The following is a 21,538-nucleotide window of genomic DNA, read 5'->3' on the forward strand; positions in this document are numbered from 1 at the left end:
AGAGCTGACCCTACTCACCTCCTTGGTCTTAATGACACTGGCCACCAGACTGTTGTTATGACACCTCTCTACAGCCGACTCCTATCTCAGCTCTGCATGCCACCTCATTAACAGTGGTGTGATCGGCCAATTTGTTAAGAACTATGCTTACCCAGATAGCTGTAGGCATAGAGAGAATGAAATCATACAGCCCTGAGGTGCCGCCGTGTTGAAGGTCAGTGTGAAGGAGATGAGGTTTTCAATCCCTACTGGATGCAGTCAGGATAAAAGCCAAAGAGAGAATATAATGCAGCAATAATTAGTGCATGGCTACAGTATTGGGAAGGCAACGTAAAAAAAGCAAAAAGGAGAGAAAAGATGAAATATGAAGGTAAGCTAGTCAATAATATAAAATATGTTACTGATAGTTTTTTCAGACACATAGTGGAAAGGAGAGGTGAGAGTAGACATCAGACCACTGGAAAATGACTTTGGAGAGGTATTATGGGGAAAAAGAAATAGTGGACAAAATTAATGAGTATCTTTCATCATCCTTCACATGACACCAGTAGTATGCCAGAAATTGGGGTGACAGGGGGGGCAGAAGAGACTGTAGTCACTGTTACCAAGAAGAAGGTGCTTGGGAAACAGAACCTCGTGCAGATAGAACATCATTTGGGCAGGATGGACTACATCTCCGGCTTCTGAGAGAGGCGGCTGAAGAGGTTGTTGAGGCATTAGTCGTGATCTTTCAAGAATCACTAGACCCTGAGGAATGCAAAATTACAAATGTCACTCTTTAAGAAGGGAAGGAAACAAAAGGCTGGAAATTATAGGCCAGTTAACCTGATTTCATTGGTTAGAAAGATGTTGGAGTCCAATACAAAGGATGCAGTTTCAGGGAACTTGGAGCCTTATAATAAAATAAACCAAAGTCAGCAAGGCTTCCCTAAGTGGAAACCTTTCCTGATTAATCTGCTGGAATTCTTTGAGGAATTAACAGGCAGGATAGACAAAGGAGAGTCAGTAAATGTTGTTTACTTGGATTTTCAGAAGGCCTTTAACAAGATGCTGCACATGAGGCTGCTCGACAAGATAAGAGCCCATAGCATTACAGGAAAGATGCAAACTTGGATAGAGGTTTGGCTGCCAGGCGGGAGGCAAAGAGTGTTTTTTTCTAGTTAGCTGCTGATTAAGTAGTGCAGTTTTGCACAGGTCATTGTTTGGACCACTTCTTTTCACGTTACATGTTAATGATTTGAATGATGGAATTGATGGCTGAGTGGCCACGTTTGTGAACGATACAAAGATAGGTTGAGGGGCAGGTAGTGCTGAGGAAGTAGGGAGTCAGCAGAAGGACTTAAAAAGATTAGGAGAAATGGCAAAGAGGTGGTATTTAGAACATCATAACGGGAGGTGTATGGCCATGCACTTTGGTTGAAGGAATAAAGGAGCAGACTCTTTTGTAAATGGGGAGCAAATTCAGAAATTAGAGGGGAGCAAAGTGACTTGGGAGTCCTTATGCAGGACTCCCTAAAGGTTAACTTGCAGATTGAATCGGTGGTAAGGAAACCAAATGCAATGTTAGCATTCCGTTCAAGAGGACTAGAGATTCACAAGAATGATCCCGAGAATGAAAGGGTTAATGTGTGAGCTTTTTGATGGCTCAGGGCCTGTAGATGCTGGAGTTTAAAAGAATGGGGGTGGGGGGAATCATGTTGAAACCTGCTGAATTTTGAAAGTCCTGGAGAGAGTTGTCGTGGAGAAGATATTTCCTATAGTGGGTGAGACTATGACCAGAGGGCACAGACTCAGATTTCGAAGATGTCACTTTAGAACAGAGATGAGGAGGAGGGTGGTGAATCTGTAGAAGCCATCGCTATGGACGACTGAGGAGACCAAGTCATTGGATATATGTATATAAAGTCCTAACCTGTTCAATCTTTCCCTGCAACTCAACTCCTGAAGACCCGGCAAAATCCTACTGAATCTTTTCTGCACTCTTTCAATCTTACTGATATCTTTCCTATAGTTAGGTGACCAGAGTTTGGTCATCAGAATCAGGTTTATTATCACCAGCATGTGTCGTGAAATTTGCTAACTGAGCAGCAGCAATGCAATGCAATACATAATATGGAAGAGGATGAGAAAAAAAAATAATAAATAAATTATGGTGCACATATATTGAATAGATTACAAATCGTGCAAAAACAGAAATAGCATGTATTTAAAAAGTGAGGTAGTGTTCACGGGTTCAATATCCACAGGAATCGAGTGACAGAGGGGAAGAAGCTGTTCCTGAATCATTGAGTGTGTGCCTTCAGGCTTCTGTACCTCCTACCTGATGGTAAAAGTGAGAAAAGGGCATGCCCTGGGTGCTGGAGGTCGTTAATGATAGACGCCGCCTTTCTGAGACACCGTTCCTTGAGGATGTCCTGAGTACTTTGTACACTGACTAAATTTACAACCCTCTGCAGCTTCTTTTGGTCCTTTGCAGTAGCCCCCCCCCCCCCCACACACCAAACAGTGATGCAACCTGTCCAAATTCTCTCCATGGTACATCTATAGAAGTTTTTGAGTGTATTTGTTGACATACCAAATCTCTTCAAACTATCATCAATGTACAAACATGCTTCAGGTGAACATTTTGACAAAGGACTGATAAAACTCAATAATGGGTTCAATAAAAAACACACACACCTCGTATGTCTTAAAGAGTTAAACTGTTCATTTAAATCAGAGATCGAATATTTTTTTATCAGATTGATGGTAGCAGTTATTGATAATGGACTGATACGGATATAGATTCAACAACCTATATTGCATCTCATTAATCAGTAATTTCTCCTTTTGATAAGCTGTCAAAACCTTCGATCTGGATCAACGGCAGCTCTCTGCATTCCATCATCCAGCTCAGCTGTAATGTTGATGGAGATTCTCTGACCTACCAATGGCGGAAAGATGGAAAGGAGGTCTCCCAGGATCAGTTGATGCATGGTAACAAAAGCCTTGCTATCCAGAACGCTTCCAGAAGTGACCTTGGAACTTATACCTGTGTTGTCACCAACCAAGGCAGCACTGTCCAGGCAAACTACCTGCTAACAATTCACAGTAAGCTTGTTTGTGGATGACACCATGAGGGTACAATTCATCATCATCTGCTGGTGCTGAGCTTTTAAACACAGTCTGTGCAAATCCATAGCGGAGCAGAGAGACCAAAAGTTAATTAAAGTCTTTAAATATAAGTCATCAGCAGGTTGGCAGAATGAGAAAAGGAAGAACTATTTCCCCTGAAAACAAAGGTGTTGGTCTCCTATTTCCTGCATGTATAAAGCTGTCCCTCAGAGAATGCAGGGGCTAGTGAGGGAATATTTCATATTTGGTTGCCGAAACCTTGACTGTTATCAACATCATCAGGTGCCATGCCCGGTTTGAGCTTTGACTGCCATGGCCCACACACTCCTGTTTCAGGTCAAGTGGATCAATTCATTGGTATTCATTTCCAGTTCTCTGGCTGCAGTCTCCATCATCATTTGTCTTTGCCGTCCTCTTGCTTTCTTCCCTTCAGTCTTTCCCATAATTACCGTGCATTCTAACTCCTCTTTCCTAATCATATGTCCAATGAAGTTACGTTGCCTTTTTCATGATCTCATACATTATTTCTCTTTTTGTGCTTGCGCTGTTCATGACATCCTTGTTAGATATTTGTTTCGTCCATGATATTCTTTGCATCCTCTTCAAAAACCACATTTCTGCTGCTACAATTCATTTCCTCATGTTACTAGATATTGTCCAACATTTTGAGCCATATAACATAACTGGATAAACGTAACATTTTAGTACACTGAGGCGGGTTGTCATGCCAGTTTAGTGTTGGTCAGTATACTCTTCATTCTCGTAAAGGTGTCTTTTGCCGTCCCTATTCTTCTTTTGATGTCCATGCCACACCAGCCATCTGATTTCACCCATTAACTGTAGTCACTGGACTGTTACACTATAGCGCAAGGAGTAAAAAATTACTAGAAGTTACAGTACAAGTAAAATGAATAAATCTGCAAAAGAGGAAGAAAACATAGAGCAATACAGGCCCTTCAGCCCATGATGTCCTGCTGAACTTTTAACCTACTCTAAGACCAATCTAACCATTTCCTCCTACATAGCCCTCCATTTCTTTACCATCCATGTGCCTACATAAGAATTTCTTTATCTCGCTGATGTATCCACCTCTGCCGCCACTCCTGGTGCACATTCCATGCACTTAACACTCGGTTAAAAAAACTCACCTCTGAATTCCCCCAGTACTGTCCTCCAATCACATTAAAGTAATGTGTGATGGGGTCCTGAATTACCCCTACGAACTGTGCTTTTGTAAAGAGAGAGAGAGAGAGAGAGAGAGTTAGTTAACACCGACCTGTCGTTTTGAATAGACAGAGAGAAAGAAAGAGAGAGAGAGACGAAGACTAACTGTTGGACTGTCACTTTACGGCACAAGAAAGAACTGGCTAACTTTTGGATTTCTGCTGAGTTGGAGACAGCACTGAGCAGCTCGTAAGTTGCTATGGCGACTGAGGGCATTATCTGATGGACAATCAATGTTATGATTTTTCGGCAGCGTGTTGCTACTTCTCAAGGACATTTGCCTGCTTGCATTTCTTACATAGAGAGAGGAAGGAGGAGTTATTTGAATGACAGCTGGTATCCAGTACGGTGAGATAAATAAGAGGTCAGATGATATAGACCTCAGACACATGTTTTGGGCACTGAATGAGCTTTGTTGTGCCCTCAGGAAAAGTGGGTTTTTGGAGGATCGATCAGTGGCTCTTGCAGTGAACAAAAAAGGCAGTGACTGGTGGGGAGTTGTCCATGTGTCCACCCTTGCCTGGGTGATAGCTCCACCACAGAAAACCTGCCCCCTTCTATTGTGGTCACAGTTGGTGACTTTTAAAGGATTTTGAAGGACAACGAGAAGATCGGCGGCGGCGGCTCAACTGAAGACTCAAATCTCTCCTTCTCTCTCTCTCCATCACTACTCAACTCAATACCATGAACTGAACTGAACTGAACTTTACTCATCATCGTCAGACTGTATCTTTTTATCCCTAGACTTAAAGAAGCTTAACTTTCATATACTTCCACACTTACTGATTTACTTACTTATATATAATCATTGCTAACCTGTTTGATTTATCTACATTTATATTACTGTATTATGTAGTTACTAATAAATATTACTAGTTAATATCAATACTGGACTCCAAAGTGTTTTCTATTTCTGCTGGTTCTTTATTCCCATCACGGGGTACATGACAAATGTCCCGTCATATTGGCCATTTCTGCCCTGGGAGATGGTCTATGCCTGTTATCTTGTACACAGCTCATCTTCCTTCACTGCAAAGAGAAAAGTCCTACCTCATTCAACCTATCCTCCAAGACATGCTCTCTAATCCAGGCAGTATCCTGGTAAATCTCCTCAGCACTCTCTCTAAATCTTCCACATCCTTCCTATGATGAGGTGGCCAGAACTGAACACAATCTTCCAACTGTGGTCTAATGAGATAGTGTTCAAGGTTTCATGGATCATTCAAAAATCTGATGACAGAAAGGAAGATGTTGTACTTAAAACTATGAGTGGGAATCATCAGGGTCTTGTTCCTCTTCTCCGATGGCAGTAATGGAAAGAGGGCATGTCCCAGTGGTGAGGCTCCTTAGTGATAAATGTTGCCTTCTTCAGGCAATGCCTGTTGAAGATGTTCTTGATGGTGGGAAGGATCTGCCCATGATGGAGCTGGCTGAATCTACAACCTTCTGCAGCCTCTTTTCATCTTGGGTGTTTAAACCTCCATACCAGACAGTGATGCAATCGTTGTTAGAATGCTCTCCACCACACAGCTGTAAAAAATCCTTATCTTTCGTGACATATGAAACATCCTCAATCTCCTAATGAAGTATGGCCATTGGTGTGCCTTCTTCATGTTTGCATTAGCATGAAGGGCCCAGGATAGATCCTCTGAGAAGCTCTCATCCAGGAACTTGAAGCTGCTCACCCTTTCCACTGCTAACCCCTCAATATGTTCTCCTGGCTTCTCCTTACAGACATTAAGTGCAAGGTTCCCTGCTGCAACACCACTCAATCCAGCTGATCTATCTCATGCCTGTACACCTTCTCATCGCCATCTGAAATTCTCTCCACAACAGTGGCATCATTGGCAAATTTATGCGTGGTGTTAGAGCTGTGACTAGCCACACAATCAAGACTGTGTAGAAACTGGAGCAGTGGGCTAAGCGTGCATCTGTATTAATCATCAGTGAGGCAGAGATGAGGAACTTAAAAGAGTCTTCGGCGGGTACAAAGAATTGGACGGAGAATGGACAATGTAGACATGGTGTATGCAGAAGGAATTAGTTTAGTTAAGCATTTAATTATTAGCTTAGTTAGTACTGCATAACATTATGGGCCAAAGTGTCTCTTCCTGTACTGGTCTTTGTTCTTCATTGCTAATAGATCTCAGTCCTGGCACTGTGGACACATCTTCACCAGAAGTTCTGCAGTGTTTCAGGATGACAGCTTACCACCACTTTCTGACAGACAATGAGGGATGGGCAATTAATGAAGTCCTTTTTAGATATGTCCATATTGAAAATGAATTTATTAAGAAAAATCAGAGAGCAGGTCCAGTGTTGGTTTGACCTAATACGAGGACTTCAACTGAATGGGTTGTTGTGACAACAAGAGGTTGGTCACTTCCTCTGAGAATCCCTTCGTTATTCTGACATGGAACTTTTCTGTTGGCAGATCTTTGTCTGGTGGAGAATGTGTCTGAATCAATTGCCCATCTGTCAATACATGGAATAGTATTTTCTGCAGTGTCATTTATTGGTTTTCTGCTACTGTGTTGCTTGAGGAATGAATTGGAAAAAGGTAGGTATCAAATCTCTGCTCCTATAAACCCATAGCTACCCAGTTAAATTAATTTGAAAACTTTAGTCTGGTGGTGGAATTCCATTGCATTCCTAAAGCCCTGTTGAAAATAATCATAAAAATTGAGAACAAATGTGACAGTACATCTTATCAATGCCCCTCGCATATATTCATCCATCTTTCACTCCAGGGAAAACTGTCCCATTCTACCCAGTCTGTATTTGGCCCTTATCCCTCCTTTCTAACTTATCTGTCTTAATGTTGTAATTGTACCAGAACTCTAACCATTTCTCTAGTCTCATATACCACCACCGCCCCCCCACTTCTTCATGTGGAAAACGTTCCTTCTATGACCCCCCTTAAACCTCTACCTTCTAGTATTAGGCTCCCCTACCCTGGAAAAAGAGGGAGACAATTCATCTTGTCAATGACCTTCATGATTCTGTAAACCTCTAGGTCACCCCTCTGTCTCCTACGTTTCAGGGTTAAGCAATTTGTGGCCTATCCAGACTCCGACAGTGGTGTACAGAGCGTTCCAAGTGTCCATACATTTGTCTTCATTTCTCCACAGGTTCATTGAGGCAGCCCAAACACTTGTTTTTGCTCCTGTGTACCTGTGATACTCTGTCTCTTGTTGTTATCTTCATGGCCCTCATTTCCTGGATTGCAATAAAAGGTATGTGCAAAAATAATATTTGTTATTGACGTGGACCTGATCTGCTCAGGCAAGGAGGGAGGGAGAAAGCTGTGTGCTCTCTCCATCACAGAGTGTATTGGTCTCATTAAAGTTATGGGTGACTTGGTATGTTTATGCAAAATCCTTTTCTTCCAGTAGAAATGTAGAATGCTAAGGGCTATCACTTTAAGGAGAGAGGGGGAAAGTTTAAAAGTGATCTGGGGGACGTGTTTTTCACCCAGTGGTGGGCTGCCAGGGATGGTGGTGGAAACAGTGACATTCCAAAGGTTTTTAGATGCAGGGAATGGAGCGATATGGCTCATGGATGGCACAGTATTGTAGTTTTTATTTGAGTTCAAGGAGTTTGTATATTCTCCTTCTGACCATGTGGGTTTCCTCCAGCTGCTCCTGTTTCCTCCCATATTCCAAAGACATACAGGCTAGTAAGTCGTGGGTATGCTGTGTTGGCACTGGAAGCATGGTGATGCTTGTGGCTGCCCCTGGCACAATCCTCGGAATGTGTTGGTCCTTAATGAAAACCCTGCATTTCACTGTATGTTTTGATAATTTGATGTTGACAGACCTCCATTGGTCAAGGTCAACCATGAATGTTGCATTGTAGCTGACTGCATGATACACAAGCCAGGACAGTACAATATGGTAGCGTAGTGGTTAGCACAATGCCTTACAGTTCCAGTGATCCAGGTTCAATTCCGGCACCTGCCTGTAAGGAGTTTACACGTGTTCCCTGTGACCGCATGGGTTTCCTCCAGGTGCTCCGATGTCCTCCCACCGTCCAGTGACGTACCGGTTAGTAGGTTGATTGGTCATTGTGAATTGTCCCATGATTAGGCTACGTTAAAGTTGAGGATTACTGGGTGTCGCGGCTCGAAGAGCCGGAAGGGCCTATTGCACGCTGTATGCCAATAAAATGTGGAGAACAGGCTGATGCCTATGCAGCAAGCTCCTCCTTTCCATGTAACTGGTGTATCCAAAGGAATGGCAAAAACTGATACAGTTTGGCACCAGGAGTTGCCAGTCAGCATTGAACTCAATGTCGGATTGCCTTAGGGACTCCAGCTCCGGATTTTTCCTCAGTGTTTACTCCTGAAGCTTTCCCTAAGGCAGCGGAGGTTTCAGGTGTGTTCATGGGTTTATTGATCATTCAAAAATCTATTGGTGGAGGGAAAGAATCCATTACTGAATTAATTAATATCATTCTTCAACGAGAACAAACTAGTTGGATCCCCATACCCAATCCACCATTTAGTAAGGTCATGGCTCACCTTTCACATCCGCTCCGCTCTCTCACCTTGACCCTTCCCCTTGGTATGGAGTAGGAGTTATGGTACAGTTACGTACAGAGCTGACTAATTCATCATCTCCATCATGGACACCAACCTCCATAGTATCCAGGACATCTTCAAGGAATGGTGCCTCAAAAAGTTGGCATCTATCATTAAGGACATCCACCTCAATACTTTTTGGTTCTATATTTTCACTAGTTATTTAGCTATATATATATATATCTCACACTCAAATATATTTATACTGTGTATACTGTATGTCATTGTTGTTCAGTCTTTAAGTCGAGTCTGACTCTTTGTGACCTCATGGACGCTTGCACACCAAGCCTTCTTGTTGGAAACTGCCTCTCTAAGCATCCGTAAGGTTTTCTCGGCAAATTGCTGGAGTGAGTTTCCATTTCCTTCTCCAGTGGACCATATTTATTCTGACCTCTCTACCATGACCTGTCCATACGGTGTAGCTCTAGATGGTGTAGCTCATAGTGTCACTGAGATTCACGCGCCTCCTCACCATGACAAGGTAACTGTCCATGAGAGAGACTGTATATATACATAGTGTAATTCAGCTTTTTTTTCCCTCTGTTGTCATGTATTGCATTGTACTGCTGCCGTAAAGTTAACAAATTTCATGACATATACTGGTGATATTAAATGTGATTTTGATTCTGATTCATACTTGAAGGACTAAGTGTTTCTGCAGGCCATAAATTAGGAAGGATGTTATGGCCTGGAAGTGAGTGCAAAATAAATGACCAAAAATGGGTTCAAAGGGTCAGATTATGAACAGAGGCTACACAGATAAGGGCCATGGCTACAAATTTGTAGAACTGTGGATATTTCACCAAAGTTCTGAATACTTCGTGGGAACTGGTGGCATTGTTGGGGAGCACGTATTTCTATTAATTTGGGAGTCTAATACCAGATGAGCATAGTCTGAAAAAACAGAGCCAACATTTCAGAGTGAAGGGAATGAAAACAAGAGATGCTAGAAGTATCACTGGATAAAAGATCTGGTGTCTACATTCAATAGAGATAGTGGATATTTGAGTAAAGGTATGAAGTGGAAGATGTGCATGAATGGAGTCAATTCCGGATCAGACCTGTGTTCAGTCCATTCTGAGCAGATTCAGGGGTTAACTTACCTGCTCGTGTTTCAGAGTTGTGATCCTAGAAGGTCCCTCATCAATTCATAAAGGAACTTGGACTAAATTGTCCCACTGTCAGATACAACCAGAGCTGACATGTATAAACTATGAGTGAGTTGCTAAATGGTAATAATACCTTATGTTCACTTAATTTCCCTTCATTTATTGTGGTTGATAACTCCAGGAGCTGCCAGTGCATCTGTGATTGCCTTGTACATTGTGGTTGTCCTGCTGCCTTTGAATGTATGCCTGACCATCACCATTAGGAATCTGGGCTGCCAGCGTATCAGAAAGTTCTTAGTCCGCACAGGTAAATAGGAGATGATTTATAGAAAAAAAAATCCCATTTGTGAATGTTGAAACTGTTCTTCTAATCCATTCTCCCGTTTGCACTTACCAGATTTGCGAGCTTTGATTTACTTCTGTGGCATCATGAGATTGATCCCTGCGCTCATCTTTTCCATCGTCGTTCTTGCTGAGAAGATTCAGCAAAGCAGTGAGTTTACCAACAGCCTTCCATTGTCCTTTGCTTTAATTCTATGGATTGTGTTCAGCTTTGTGAAGTCTCCACTGTAAACAGCTGAGTGACAGAGGATAGGAAAGGCTATTGTCCTGGATATAATGTTAAGGCTTTAAAAGGCATTGGTCAGACCGCATTTGGAATATTGTGAGCAGTTTTGAGCCTTCATCTAAAAAAAAATGTACTCTCACTGAAGAGGATCCAGAGGAGATTCATGAGAATGATTCCGAGAATGAAAGGGTTATTGTATGTGGAGCATTTGATGGCTCTGGGTCTGTAGTCATTGGTGTTTTAAAGAATGAGGGGGGGATCTCATTGAAAACTATCAGATATTGAAAGGCCTAGACAGAGTGGATGTGGAGAGGATGTTTCCAAAACTGAATGAGTCTAGGACCAGATGGCACAGCCTAAGAATAGAGAGACATCCCTTTGGAACAGAGATGCAGAGGAATTTATTTATCCAGGAGTTAGTGAATACATTCCTGTATACATTCTGGGAGAAGACATTGTGGTGGTGGAGGAATACAAATACTTGGGTGTTCACCTTGACAACAGACTTGACTGGAAAACCAACACCAAGGCTATTTGCAAGAACGGGATGAGCAGACTCTATTTTCTAAGGAAGCTAAGATCCTTCAGTGTGTGCAACAGAAGTTTGGAGATCTTTTCTCAGTCTGTTGTAGCAAGTGCATCTTCTTTGTAGCTTTATGTTGGGGGAGCAGCATTGGTGCTGGTGATACAAAAAGATTAAATAAACTCAACAAAAATGCTGGAGACGTCCTTAGCTACAGCCCGGACTCTTCTGAGATAGTGGTGGAGAGGAGGTCACTGAGCAAGCTGTTATCCACCATGGACAATCTGGCACATCCTCTCCAAGATCTACTGAATAAGCAGCAGAGCACCCTTTCAAGCAGACTCATTCAGCTCCACTGTCACAAGGATTGTTACAGAAAATCTTTCCCACCAAATGCAATTAGCATATACAACAGTTCATCTCTGTGTGACAGGAGAACACACGTCATAGTGCAATAGTCTCTGTTTTATTATTTCACAAATTATTATTACACATTATTGCAAATTCTCGCACATTGGTAAAGAATTATTGTGTATATTATTATTCCGTACTTTATTATTAGTTAAGACTGCTAATTGTGTTTCTTTAAATGTTGCGCTATAATGAAAGAATTTCCCTCTTGGGATCAACAATGTATTTATTATTATTAATATTATTAATCAATGACATTCATCACCACATGTGGCTGTGGAGGCCAATTCAATGACTACATTTAAAGCAGAGGTTGATAGGATCTTCATTAGTCAGGGCGTCAAAGGTTACGGGGGGAAGGTAGGATAATGGGGTTGAGAGAGAAAATAAATCAGCCATGATTGAATTTTGAAGCAGACTTGATGGACTGAATGGCCTAATTCTGCTCCAATATCTAATGGTCTTATGGTCCATGCTGAGTGAGTCTTGGGGAGAATGTAATCGATCAAATATCTATTTAATCCCTTGCTATATTCAGGAGGGTATTTTGGGGAATTTGGGGAATAGTGGTTAGGTCACTAGCCTGGCAGCCAGACTTGTGGACTCCTGATCCAGAGAAGCAGATCCTATCCCATCAGGGAGTATGGAATTTACATTCAAGTCTGTCAATTAATTTTAAAAAAGCTAGTCTTAGAAACTGGTGGAAGAAGCTGTCCTGGATCCTATTGGTCCTGGCTTTTATGCTGCGGTAACGTTTCCCAGATGGTAGCAGCTAGAATAGATTGCGGTTGGGGTGACTCAGGTCCTCAATGAATCTTCGGGCCTGTTTTACACACCTGTCTTTGAAAATGTCCTGAATCGTAGGAAGTTCACAACTGCAGATGCGCTGGGCTGATGTGAATGCCAAGGAACTTAAAGCTGTTCACTCTCTCAACCCCAGATCCATTGATGTCAATAGGGGTTAGTCTGTCTCCATTCCTCCTGTAGTCCACAACCATCTCCTTTGTTTTTGCGACGTTGAGGGAGAGGTTGATTTCTTTACACAACTGTGTCAGGGTGATGACTTCTTTGCTGTAGGCCACCTTGTTATTGTTTGAGATTAGGCCAATCAATGTAGTGTCATCGGCAAATTTAATTAGTAGATTAGAGCTGTGGGTGGTGACACAGTCATGGGTATACAGAGAGCAAAGGAGGGGGCTTAGGACACAGCCTTGAGGGGATCCTATGTTGAGGGTCAGAGGGGCAGAGGTGAGGGAGCCCATTCTTACCACTTTTTGTAGACTTTTTCGTTCTTGGACACAGGTGTGTCTGTACCAGGCAGTGATGCAGCCAGGCAGGATAATATCAATGGAGGCCTGTGGAGGTTTGTCAGAGTTTTAGATGATATGCCAAATCTGCGCAAATTTCTCAGAAAGTAGAAGTGCGATTGTGCTTTCTTTGAAATGGCATTAACATGCTGGCCCCAGACAGAACCTCTGATATGATAACAGCCAGAAATTTAAAGTTACTGGCAATCTCCACCTCTGAGCTCTTAATAAGCATTGGTTCATGGACGAAGGGAGCCTTGTCAGTGGCCATTCAAGGAGATAAAGGCAGATGTTTCTCATCAGAACAGGGAAGGAAGGCTCAGTCAGAGTTGTTATCATGGTTAATATTAGCTGGTGCCTGAAAATCCAGTAAACACAGTGTGACACTTTGTGAGAAGAGGAGGACTCCCCTCACATTATAGAGTAGTACGACGTTCCCTCCCCACAACACAAAACAGGCCCTTCGGCCCACCAAGTCCATTTTAACCATTTTGCCCATTTACACGCATCCCATTAGGGCCGTATCCTTCCACATCTTGTCTATTTTTAATGTCTGTCTGACATAGTTGATAAACGTCACTTTACGTCCTCTTGCATCCCTGAGCTTAATTGCTTCAAAAGCAGCCCACCTGACGCATTTCAGATTATATTTGGTGACTCTAACCAGGCCTGTTTGAAGAAAACCCTGCCCAGCTGTGACCAGCGTGTAACCTGTTGTACCAGAGGTCACAACACACTTGACCTCTGCTACACTAGGGTAAGGAATGCCTTTCGTTCCTTCCCAAGACCGCATTTTGGCAAATCGGATCATTTGGCTGTGCTCCTACCACCTGCATACAGACAGAGCCCAAAAAGCAAGCTCCAGAAATCAAGACAACTAAGTGAAGGTTGAGGGAGGCAGAGGAATAGTTACAGGATTGCTTTGAGGCAGTGGACTGAGCCGTGTTCAAGCACTCATCTGAAGATCTGAATGAATACACCAGGGTCATAAAAGACTTCATTAAAACAGCTGCAGATGAGTGAGTCCCCAAAAAATAACATTCAGTGTTTATTGGGCCAATCAAAAGTCCTGGATGAACCATGAAATCTGGAGTTTGCTAAGAGCCAGATCAGAGGCATTCAAGTCTGGAGATCAAGAATGCTACAAGAGATGCAGGTATGATCTCCGGAAAGTCATCTCTCAGGCCAAGTGGAGATTCCGGACTATACAGGAATCAACGAGGGATGCAGGGTGTGAATGCCATAACCTTGTGACATAACAGGCAGCAGAGCTTCATTTCCAGATGAGCTGAACACCTTCTATGCTCACTTTGATCACCGGAACAGAGGGGAAACATTGTACACCCTCCATGTCTCCCGATGATCATTTGATGTCAATACCTGAAGATGATTTGCTGGATGCCTACAAGAGTGAATTCAAGGAAAGCATCTGGTCTGGATGGAGTACCTGGCCGGGTACTGAAGACCTGTGCTGACCACCTGGTTGGTGCATTCACGGATACTTTCAACCCCTCGCTCCAGCAGTGTGTGCTACCCACCTGCTTTAAGCAGGCTTCAGTCATACCAGTGCCCCAGAAGAGCGTGGTAACGTTCCTCAATGACTATTGCCCAGCGGCACTTACATCCGCAGTGATGAAGTATTTTGAGAGGCTGGTGTTGAAGCTTATCAGCTCTTGCCTCCGTGGCAAATTGTATTCACTCCAATTTACCTCCTGAAGCAAAATGTCCACAGCAGATGCCATTTCATTGGCTCTTCACTCAACCCTGGAAAAATCTGGACAGCAAAGGTGCATACATCAGGATGCTCTTTATCGGTTACAGTTCAGCGTTTAACACCATCATCCCTTCAAAACTAATCAGTAAAATCCAAGACCTGGGCCTCAATACCCCCTTGTGTAGTTGGATCCTGGATTTCCTCACTTGTAGACCCCAGTTAGTTCGGATTGGCAAAAACAACTCCTCCACAATCTGTATCAGCACAGGAGCACTGCAGGGATATGAGCTTAGCCCCCGCTCTACTCACTCTACACCTATGTCTTTGTGGCTAAGTACAGCTCCAACACCATATACAAGTTTGCTGATGACACCACTATCGTGGGCTGTATCAAAAATGGTGATGAATTAGCATACAGGAGGGAGATTGAAAATTTGTCTGAGTAGTGTAATAACAACAACCTCTCACTCAATGTCAGTAAGACCAAGGAACTGATTGTAGACTTCAGGAGAGGGAAACCAGAGGCCCATGAGCCAGTAATCATTGGAGGATCAAATGTGGAGAGGGTCAGTAACTTTAAATTCCTGGGTGTCACTATTTCAGAGTACCTGTCCTGGACCCATCATATAAATATAAATGCAAAGAAAGCACGACAGGGCCTCTGCTTCCTCGGTGGTCTGCGGAGATTTGGCATGTCATCAAAAATTTTGGCACACTTCTACAGATGTGTGGTGGAAAGTGTGCTGACTGGCTGTGGTGTAACACGGTGTGGGAACACCAATGCTTTTGAATGGAAAATGCTACAAAAGGTAGTGGATTCCTCCCAGTACGTCACAGGTAAAGCCCTCTCAACCACTGAGCATATCTACATGAAAAGTTGCCGTGGGAAAGCAGCATCCATCATCAAAGATCCTCACCACCCAGGCCAGGCTCCTTTCTCCCTTTGCCAACTGGTAGAAGATACAGGAGCCTCAGGATGTGCACCACCATGTTTGAGAACTGTTGCTACCCCTCAACCATCAGGCTCTTGAACAAAAGAGGAGAACTACACTCCTTCTATTTCTGGTGTCCCCACAACCGATGTCTCACTTTAAGGACTCTTTATCTTGTTATTTCATGCTCCTGTTATTTGTTGCTATTTATTTATATTTGCATTTGCTGTCTGTTGTTCATTGATCCTGTTTAAAGTTACTGTTCTATAGATAGATTTGCGAAGTCTGCCCACCAGAAAAGAATCTCAGGCTTGTATGTGGTGACATGCACATACTCTGATAATAAATGTGACTTTGAACTTTGTCTCACAACAGACAAAGTTGTTGAACTCTGTAAATTCAGGAGTCTCCTCCTTGAATGTCTAAGTAATCCCTCCAACCCCCCCCCCCAATCAAAGTCTATCTCTCTTTCTTCTCATTAAGATGCTGAGCAAATGTCTCGCCAACAGTCCTGGTATCCAGGCCTGGCGGTTCCATTCCAAATACGAGTTCTGTGTTAAGCTGCAGTGTAACATCAGTTGCTGTTGGTTCTGCTCTTGTAATTGAATTGTGACTTTGCACCTTTTCCAGATCGAGTTTGTCACAGACTACCTCTAACCTGGAGCACAGTGGCCCCATTGGTCATGGTTGTTGTGATGATCTCTGTGTCTTCAAAAGTATGGTTCAGTAAGTATTAAAGAGTTAAGCATATTTAACACAAGGTGTATGTTGTTGTTATAGGAGTTTACCACTGGGTCCAGCTCCAGCAGTACTTAAGTAGCACTGACTCAATGAAATCTCAGGAGAGGGTTCTGTTCCTTCATATCACACATTACTGTTGTTTACACTGAGGAATAAATGCCCGCTGTTTTGTGTAGGACTTGGGTTGTTATTCGTCCAACAACAGAATTGAGCGTGATCTCAGCTGGGATAGGATTTGAGATACCTACTGATACATAGGGATCAATCATGGGACCTTCTTCATTCAGTGACTGGGTCTGTAGGAGATGACTCGACAGAGGTTTGGTCGCTTTCATTGGGCTGCAGCTCCCACGATGCTTGTAGATTGATTAGCATCCTGGAATCTTTCATTCAGTTTTGATCAAGACATCTCATGGCCCAAACCTACAGTGGGTCTGGGTATACCTTCCTCGAAGCAGATTCTGGGTTGTAAAGGGAAAGTTTAGCAGAGGTGCAGGGATGTACTTCATTCACTGTCAGAAGGAGATGAGCGGTGGAAGTTCATATGACAATTCCTGGAAACTCCAATGGGAAGACAACCAGTGGGTAGCCTGAAGATCTCTCTTTGCATTACGTTCTGGCCTTCATCCAGCCACTGTCAAGATTCCTAATGAATAATGAGTGAAGTGGAGATTCTTCCTAAAGTCCTGTGCAGGACATGGCAGGTGAAGTGATTTGATTTCTCAATGTTTTGTCCTTTCCACTGTCAGGACCTGCACCTTCACCAAGCCTATTAGCCAGAGATACCACCAGCATTTACTGTTCAAATAACAATGGAGGACACTTGCCAATGGACTAAAGCACAACAGTAAAACAGAAACAGTTGTAAAATTTTTTTAAAGGAATAAATGAGACAAACCATATAACAAGTAAAGGACTAAGAGTATTTCATTTCATTCTAGAAAGTGGTGGAGGTTCTTGCAGTGAATCAAAGTATCAAGAAGCACCAAAGGTAATTAATTATCTTTAGTCCGATGTTGTATGTTTTTTGACTGATGATCTAACACCGAATTATGATGAGTACAGAATGCCACTGCGTGACAGAGCAAATCTAGAGTGTATTTTAGGCTGGGCTAATGATGTCACAGACACCTACCCGAGGGAACATTGGATTGTATTTACACCATTCACTGTATTTACATCACATGTATTCATGTGAATTATCCCAAGCTGATAGCATTGCAAAAACATGTGCAATATAGAGAATATGTAAACCCCAGGGTAAATTCATCAAGACATGTCAGTTCAATCTAATCTATTGTGTCACATCAGATTTGGTATTTATACATTTGTTTGCAAGTTGGTTTGTCTAACAGGGTGACTGTAAGAAGCATATCTAAAAATAAATATTTAAAAAAATTAAAAAGTAGGTCAAATATGATGACAGAATATAGTATTAATAGTAAGACTCTTGGCAGTGTGGAGGATCAGAGGGATCTTGGGGTCCGAGTCCGTAGGACACTCAAAGCTGCTACGCAGGTTGCCTCTGCGGTTAAGAAGGCATACAGTGCATTGGCCCATCCATGGGATTAAGTTTAAGAGCCGAGATGTAATGTTGCAGCTGTTAAGGACCCGGGTCAGACCCCACGGAGTACTGTGCTCAGTTCTGGTTGTCTCACTAATGGAAGGAGTTGGGAACTATAGGCGGTGCAGAGGAGATTTACAAGGACGTTGCCTGGATTGGGGAGCATGCCTTATGAGAATAGGTTGAGTAATCTCGGCCTTTTCTCCTTGGAATGACAGAGGATGAGAGGTGACCTGATAGAGGGGTATAAGATGATAAGAGGCATTGATCGTGTGGATAGTCAGAGGCTTTTCCCCAGGGCTGAAATGGCTAGCACGAGAGGGCACAGTTTTAAGGAGATTGGAAGTAGGTACAGAGGAAATGTCAGGGGTGAGATTTCTATACAGAGAGTGGTGAGTGTTTGGAATGGGCTGCCGGTGATGGTGGTGGACACGGAAACAATAGGATCTTTTAGGAGACTTTTGGATGGGTACATGGAGCTTAGTAAAATAAAGGGCTATGGGTAACCCTAGGTAATTTCTAAGGTAAGGACATGTTCAGCACAGCTTTGTGGGCGGAAGGGCCTGTATTGTGCTGTAGGTTTTCTATGTTTCTAGATTATGCTGCTGTATTCAGATGTCCTGACTAGTGTTGAGATCAATTTCTGTGGAATGTGTGCCCCAGTGATGCAGTGGGTGGGGCCACTACCTCTCACAGCTCCAGTGACCCAGATTTTGGCTCTGGTCTTCTTCCCATTTTGATTAATAATGCTTTCCATTTCACTGCCTCAGTCTTTATCTTGTCTATCTTGCTCTGTCTGAATACACACAGTGGCCACTTTTTTAGGTACACTTGTACACCTGCTTGTTAATACAAATATCTACTCAGCCAATCATGTGGCAGCAACTCAATGCATAAAAGCATGCATTCCTGGTAAAGAGGTTCTTTCATTGTTCAAACTAAATGTCAGAATGGGGAAGAAATGAGATCTATGTGGTTTTGACCGTGGAATGATTGTTGGTGCCAGGTGGGGTGGTTTGAGTATCTCAGGAACTGCTGATTACCTGGTATTTTCATGCATAACAATCTCCAGAGTTTACAGAGAATGGTGCTAATAAAAATCCAGTGAGTGATAGCTCTGTGGGCAAAAACGCTTGTTAATGAGAGGGGTCAGAGGAGAATGGCCAGACTGTTTCAAGCTGACAGGAAGGCAGCAGTAACTCAAATGAACACATATTACAACAGTGGTGTGCAGAAGAGCATCACTGAACACACAACACGTCAAATCTTGCCAAGTGGATGGGCTACAGTAGCAGAAGAAAATGAACATTCACTGATAGGAGATAGTTGTAACGTGAATGGAGTAAATGAGACAAATCAATAACAAGTGAAAGGATTACGAAACATCTTATTTTATTCCAGATAGAAGTGGTGAAAGAACTCGACTGCAGCAGGTAATTAATTGCTTTTAATTTGACATTATTAGTTTTTGATTGATGATCTAATACAAATTTATTATGAGCTCAGAATGTCACTGGTTGATTGAGTAAATTCAGAGTACACTTTCAGGCCATGCTAATAGAATAATTCAGACAGAAACCAAAGGGGACATTGGATTGATTAGCAGCTCCACCCAGTAACCCACCCTTCCACAAAACCCCACCACCATTTTATTGATTCCTGTCAGTCACCTACGTATAGACATTCCTGTACCTAGCATCACTTTGTGGATATATAATCAGTCCTATGGGATACATTTATATTTGTTGTGTTTTTTTATTACAGTGTTCTTTATCTTTTTTTTAATTTACCGTTGTTTATCTTATTATTTTAGTTAGTGTCCTTTATCTTAGAGTGGTGGGGTGGGGATACATCTCCACCATAGGAGGTGTAAGGCACTCCTTCCCCTCGGTAGCTTGCAGGTCACCCTTGGGCAAGATGCATCACCTGCTTAGCCCATCCTCCCCCCCCCCGACCGCCCACCTACTCCAGGGTCATGTGAAGTCATGGGAGCAGGTGGTGGGTGGTCGTACGAGCAGACGGTGTGTATCACAAGTCCTGGTTATGCGACCACTGGCCCCAGGCAGACAATCTCTGAAGAGCATTGCTAACGGCTGGGGTCACACTGCCCAGAAGAGGGCAATGACGAACCCGTTCTGTGGGAAAAATGTGCCTAGAACAATCATGGTCATGAAAAGACCATGATCGCCCACGTCACATAACAAACGAATGTTCTTTATCGTTTTGTGTGTTTTTTTTTGGGCTGCATCAGACCCGGAGTAACAATTGTTTTGTCCTCCTTTACACATGTGTACACATGTCAGACCCGGAGTAACAATTGTTGTGTCCTGCTTTGCACATGTGTACTGGAAATAACAATAAACAATCTTTAATTCTGTTTATAACATCACACACCTCGCACTTGTGTCATATCCGAAAACGCTGCTGTATTCAGACATCCTAACTATTGTAGCTGAAACACAAGAGATCAGCAGATGCTGAAAGTCCATTCTAACGCACACACTCAATGCTGGAGGAACACATTAACTCAGCACCTATCGAGAGTAATAAGTCCAAAGTAAATGTTTATTTAAAAGTAATATAACCCTGAGAGCCATTCTGTTGCGGACATGCACAGTAAATACAAGAAATGCAATAGAATCAATGAAAGATCACACCCGGCAGATCGGACAGACTACCAATGTGCAAGAGGCAACAAACTGTGTAAACAGAGAAAGAAGGAAAGAAAGAAACATGAGGAGAAGAGTCCTTGAAAATGAGTCCATAGGTAGGAGCAGTTCAGTGATGGAGTGAGTGAAGTTATTTGGGGCCAAGACCCTTCATCAATAGTGTGTGTATTTATTGTAGTGAGGACATTTTCTCTTAAACTGGTGTCTCAATGATGGTGGGCTCACAGCTCCCGTGACCCAGTTTCAATCCTGACCTCTCCTCTCCTCTGTGTGGACTTTGCATGTTCACGCTGTGACCGTGGGATTCTGCTGGGTGCTCTGGTCTCCTCCCACATCCTGTGGGTTGGGAGTGGTTGGTAGGGTAATGAGTAACTGTAAACTGCACCCATTGTGTGGTTGAGGGCTGGGACCTTGGGCAAGTTGATGGGAATGTGGGGAGAATTAAAGAAATCGAGGATTAGTATTAAATGGATGGTGGAGAGTTAGCACAGACTCGATGGGTCGAAGGGCCTGTTTCCGTGCTGTATCTCCCTCTGACAAAACAGATGTTGGCTCTGAATCAAGAATTCTCTCCAATTTACCGTCTCAGTCTTTATCTTGTCGAAATGTTAGCCACACATCGAAGAAATGGTTGTAGAATATTTACAGGAATAAATGAGACAAATTGTGTAACTAGTATAAAGACTGAACAATATTTTATTTCATTCTATGAAGAAATCAAAGGTTTTGGACTACAGCAAATAATTAATTTAGCTCAGTGTTGTAGATTGCTTTAACTGCTGACTGAACACTGATTTAATGAGCTCAGAATGTCACTGATGGGCAGAGGAAATCCATAGCTTTCAGGCCGTGTTAGTAATCTCCTGGACACATCTTTATAAGTTGTTAAACATGTTATATTTTGTTTTTATGGTTTTCTGTCTGAATTGATACTGTTCCTGTGGCATATCCTGTTACTGTATGTAACATGTGAAATATATTTCTTTCAAGGAAAGATATTTCTTACCTGCGAAAGCCACTGAGAAGTTGGAACACAACTTTCATCTTTAGTCGTTGTTACCGACCCTGTGATGACCTTTG

The 21,538-nt window shown here is 42.7% G+C and overlaps 1 protein-coding gene across 1 annotated transcript in view; it reads left to right on the top strand.

Moving 5' to 3' along the window:
* The window catches only part of LOC134346679 (natural killer cell receptor 2B4-like), a 65,598-nt gene that overhangs the window by 24,932 nt on the left and 19,128 nt on the right, over window positions 1-21,538 (top strand). Inside the window, exons 4-10 of the mRNA XM_063048181.1 lie at window positions 6,773-6,898; window positions 7,470-7,574; window positions 10,211-10,336; window positions 10,427-10,522; window positions 16,115-16,210; window positions 17,167-17,216; window positions 19,191-19,222. Coding sequence (XP_062904251.1) covers window positions 6,773-6,898; window positions 7,470-7,574; window positions 10,211-10,336; window positions 10,427-10,522; window positions 16,115-16,210; window positions 17,167-17,216; window positions 19,191-19,222 — 631 coding nt within the window. The remainder of the gene's footprint in view (window positions 1-6,772; window positions 6,899-7,469; window positions 7,575-10,210; window positions 10,337-10,426; window positions 10,523-16,114; window positions 16,211-17,166; window positions 17,217-19,190; window positions 19,223-21,538) is intronic.

Source organism: Mobula hypostoma, chromosome 5, assembly GCF_963921235.1.
Source record: "Mobula hypostoma chromosome 5, sMobHyp1.1, whole genome shotgun sequence".
Classification (NCBI taxonomy): domain Eukaryota; kingdom Metazoa; phylum Chordata; class Chondrichthyes; order Myliobatiformes; family Myliobatidae; genus Mobula; species Mobula hypostoma.